The sequence below is a fragment of the Chenopodium album genome, chromosome 22 (genome assembly GCF_948465745.1).
Source record: "Chenopodium album chromosome 22, dcCheAlbu1.1, whole genome shotgun sequence".
NCBI classification, from domain to species: Eukaryota; Viridiplantae; Streptophyta; class Magnoliopsida; order Caryophyllales; family Amaranthaceae; genus Chenopodium; species Chenopodium album.
Genome location: NC_137855.1, coordinates 17,493,906 through 17,496,536, shown reverse-complemented (window position 1 = coordinate 17,496,536; position 2,631 = coordinate 17,493,906). Strand labels below are relative to the sequence as shown.

The window sequence follows — 2,631 nt, the reverse complement described above, 5'->3', positions numbered from 1 at the left end:
ATCATGGGAGAAGATCCAGATACAAATGCGAACGCATTAATTGAGCAATTGCGAGAAGAGTTGAGAGCTTCCAGAGAGCGAAGCCAGAAGCTCGAAGAAGAGTCTCAATCAACCTTAGCGAGGCTGAAGGCCGAAACTAAAGCATCCTTGGAGAAGTTGTCTAAGGAACTCAAATCTGTCAGGATCAACAAGAAGAAGACGGTAAATATCGGATACATACCCCAATTCACCCTGGTATCCTATGATGAATCTGAAGAAGAAGACGTGAGAGAGAAATCTCGTGGTAATGAGGATCAATCTGGTGGGGACCTCAACCTTATGACTAGGGAAGTTGCCGTCATCAAAGCCCAGAACCGGAAAATGATGAAGCTCCTGACCGGCTACCAAGTGCTCCTAAACCTGTAGTTTATGAGTCTCGCGATGGATTCGCTGAATCCCCTTTTGTGGAGGAGATTGCTAAAGTGCGTATTCCCACAAAGCTGAGCATCCTCTCCTTCCCAAAGCTGTACGATGGAACCACTGATCCGCAAGATCACGTGGCCTAATACAAGCAAAAGATGTGGCAATTGTCAATCCCGTGGGAACTCATTGAACCCACCATGTGCAAGTCCTTTGGCGCTACTCTATCAGGACCTGCACTTCAGTGGCTTATCAATCTGAAGCCAGGTACCATCGCCAGCTTCTCATGCTTGGTGAACAAATTCTACCAGCAATTCGCTACCAGCCGAGAGTTGGATAAGCAAAGTAGTGACCTGTATCGAATCGTTTAGAATCAGAACGAGACAACCCGGCAATATTGGGACAGGTTCAATCGAGAAATGGTCAGCATCAAGAATTGTGATCACTCAACTGCTATTGAAGCTTTTCGCAAGGGTCTTAATTACAGATCCAGGTTATATTATGAGCTGACAAGATATTCGTGCGCCTCGTTTGAAGAAGTTAGAACCAGAGTAATGGCCGAAGTCCGTGTAAAAGAGGATGAGCATGCCAGAAGCTGGGTGGATAGAAGACCATCAGGGTATTCGAGGAACCAATCCTTCGGAAATCAAAACTCCGGACCACGGCAGGGTAGCTGGCAACCAAGGCGCAGCAATGTCAACAACATATCTGATCCAGGAGTAGGTGAAGGCTCCAGCAGGCCAGCAATAGAATACCATCTAGATATCAGCTCATATGGTTTTGATACTGATGTAGTGAGAGTTGTGAACGCTCTCAAGGATATTGGACAACCAGTGAGGTGGCCTAGGAAGAGTGACAAGCCTGAGCACCAGAAAGATAAATCAAGGTGGTGCGAGTACCACGGAGATCATGGGCATAGGACTGATGAGTGTAACAGTCTTACAAGAGAAGTAGCCTGGCTGCTCAAGAAAGGCTATCTAAAAGACCTCCTCGGAAAGAAAGGAAAAGGAGCTGAAATCAAGCGGGAAGCCTTGCCAGGTCCACCAGCTTCACCCACCCCGGGTGTTATAATCCAAGCAATATCAGGAGGATCTAGCATCAATGGTCTAACCTACTCCAATGCGAAGCGTATAGCAAGAGTTGGTACCTCAGCGTCCAGCATCCCCCAAACATATCCAAGTAGTGAAGAGAAGAAGCTGGACGATATGGCAGTCGTATTCGACGAGAGCAGGTTCGATGAGCCCGAGCATCATGATTGTTTGGTAATCTCCCTCCATATGGGTCATTGCAAGATGAAGAGAGTATTGGTAGATAATGGAAGTTCGGCTAACATAATTTTCAAAGACGCATTACATCAAGCCGGCTTCAAAGAGTCAGATATCATCAAGAGGTCCACAGTTCCGGTTGGGTTCAATGGTGAACCTATGAATTCCCTAGGTGAAATACAGCTACCAACGGTACTCAAAGGAGTTAACATGATGCACAATTTTTACGTGATCGATTGCAAAACTGCCTATAATGTAATAGTGGGAACCCCTTGGATCCATAAAATGAAAGCCATCCCATCTACCTATCATCAGCTGCTCAAGTTTCCAAGCCCGTGGGGAGTAGCAGTAGTCAAAGGAGACAGAAATCATGCGCGAGAATGTTACCAGCTCGCCCTGAAACCTCATGGCCCTTCCATCTAGGAATTACAGCAAAATCCAGCACCCAAGCGCCCAAATGAGTTATAATTAGATGAAGTGGTGCGGGATGAGTCGAAGCCAGAACAAAAGGTTAAAATCAGAGCTGCACTGACATCAGAACAGAAGCTATCACCAAGTGCCTCAGAGAAAATTCAGATTGCTTCGCATGGTCACATCAAGATATGAAGGAAATCAGCCCCGAAATCATCACCCATAAGCTGAATGTGGATCCCAGCATAAGGCCGGTAAAGCAGAAAAGGAGGAAATTCTCCCAGAGCGTAATTAGATCATCAATGAAGAAGTTTAGAAGCTGCTAGATACTGGGAAGATAAGGGAAGTCAAATATCCAGATTGGCTAGCTAACGTGGTCGTCGTCAACAAAAATAACGGAACCTGGAGAGTCTACATCGACTTCACAGATCAGATCTAAATAAAGCATGCCCCAAAGACCTGTTCCCTCTCCCTCATATAGATTCCATGGTAGATGCAACAGCTGGCCACGAACTCCTCACCTTCATGGATGCATATTCCGGCTACTACCAGATTT

The 2,631-nt window shown here is 46.1% G+C and overlaps 1 protein-coding gene across 1 annotated transcript; it reads left to right on the top strand.

The window, feature by feature from the left end:
- The first annotated feature begins 818 nt into the window (after positions 1–818).
- LOC145604037 (uncharacterized) lies at positions 819–2,087 on the top strand. The gene has a single exon (XM_081659992.1). It carries the CDS (start codon positions 819–821, stop codon positions 2,085–2,087), a length of 1,269 nt encoding a protein of 422 aa, XP_081516118.1.
- The last annotated feature ends 544 nt before the right edge of the window (positions 2,088–2,631 follow it).

Bases quoted from the DNA above. Each gene is read 5' to 3' on its own strand.
- LOC145604037 (XM_081659992.1), top strand. From the start codon at position 819: ATGGTCAGCATCAAGAATTGTGATCACTCAACTGCTATTGAAGCTTTT.